At 46.7% G+C, this 1,315-nt stretch overlaps 1 protein-coding gene across 1 annotated transcript in view; it reads left to right on the top strand.

The window, feature by feature from the left end:
* Positions 1–678: 678 nt before the first annotated feature.
* LOC106819561 overlaps positions 679–1,315 on the top strand; it is a gene marked incomplete at its 3' end in the record, with an annotated part of 8,909 nt that continues 8,272 nt past the window's right edge. Inside the window, exon 1 of the mRNA XM_014824174.1 lies at positions 679–938. Within this exon, the coding sequence (XP_014679660.1) occupies positions 679–938 (260 nt within the window). The remainder of the gene's footprint in view (positions 939–1,315) is intronic.

A 1,315-nucleotide genomic window follows, 5' to 3' on the forward strand; every position in this document is an offset into this window, starting at 1 on the left:
AGCATTACATTGCTTGCATCCCAATCCTGGAGATCGTCACCTCAACACGACCCGCCCCCCTACGCAGCGCCCCCCTAATGGTCGTTGGTCGTTGCCGCAGGTTACACGCTCAGCTTCGCCGCATGAGGAATAGTGTCGCGATGATCCAGCAGGCGGCGCTGACGGTCATCCCGCCGCACAAGTCTCGCGTTCTCTTCACATTCGAGCGCGTTCCGCCGCGCGTGCCGCTGCCACGAGAGGGCAGCAGGGGCACGGCGAGCTCGCACGTCGACAGTGAGGCCACCGAGCAGGTATGCAGCGCCATCGTGTGGCCAAGTCATTTTATTGTTTAAATTTGTTTTATTTATTTGTTGTTTATTTATTGTTTATTTGTTGTTTGTGTTTACAGGACATTGCAGGGTTTATCATGTGTGAGTGCGGTTTGCTGTTTACATTTATTTATTGTTTATTGTTTATTGTTTATTTGTGTGTTTGTTTATGTGTTTACAGGACATAGCCGGCTTCATCATGTATGAGTGCAGGTTGTTGTTTACATTTATTTATTGTTTGTTTGTTGTTTGTTTATGTGTTTACAGGATATTGCAGGGTTCATCATGTGTGAGTGCAGGTTGTTGTTTACATTTATTTATTGTTTATTTGTGTTTGTTTATGTGTTTACAGGATATTGCGGGGTTCATCATGTGTGAGTGCGGCTTGGAGAACATAGAGGTCGGCATCGTCAAGCGAATCGGATTCTCGGATGGCGCCGGCGGCTGCGGGGGAGGATCCGAGGAGACCCTCATCGATGGCAAGGGGAGGAGGGCGTGCAGCGAGGGAGGGGGAGGGGGAGGCAGGGGTCTGCCCGCTGTGCCCTCTGATGTGTCGGAATATGGAAGCTCCATCAACGACGGCACGCTCAAGGTGGGTCGCTCGCTGGCAACCTGCCAAATATTCTCGCAGTAGCTCTACGCTTAGTCGTCATTGTTGTTGTAGACGGTAGGCTGTATTTTTATTTCAGCATTTTATTGTTTTCATAGCTTTTTAATATAGTTACCTAATAACCGTATTCAGTAATTTAACTGAACTTTCATTTGAAATGGGTTTGAATTTCCAGTGATGTTGGAATTGTTTTTCTGGATATAACGTTGAAATTCTCAGATGTTGGACAACTCAATATAACTATTATGTTAACATTATTAACACCTGTCTAGAGATATAGAGATAGAGGGCATGCAAGCGGGCAAAGTGATAGAGAGAGGGAAAGAGAGAGAGAGAGAGGAGGAGAGAGAGAGAGAGAGAGAGAGAGAGAGAGAGAGAGAGAGAGAGAGAGAGAGAG

Source organism: Priapulus caudatus, unplaced genomic scaffold (genome assembly GCF_000485595.1).
Source record: "Priapulus caudatus unplaced genomic scaffold, Priapulus_caudatus-5.0.1 Scaffold3699, whole genome shotgun sequence".
Lineage (NCBI taxonomy): Eukaryota > Metazoa > Priapulida > Priapulimorpha > Priapulimorphida > Priapulidae > Priapulus > Priapulus caudatus.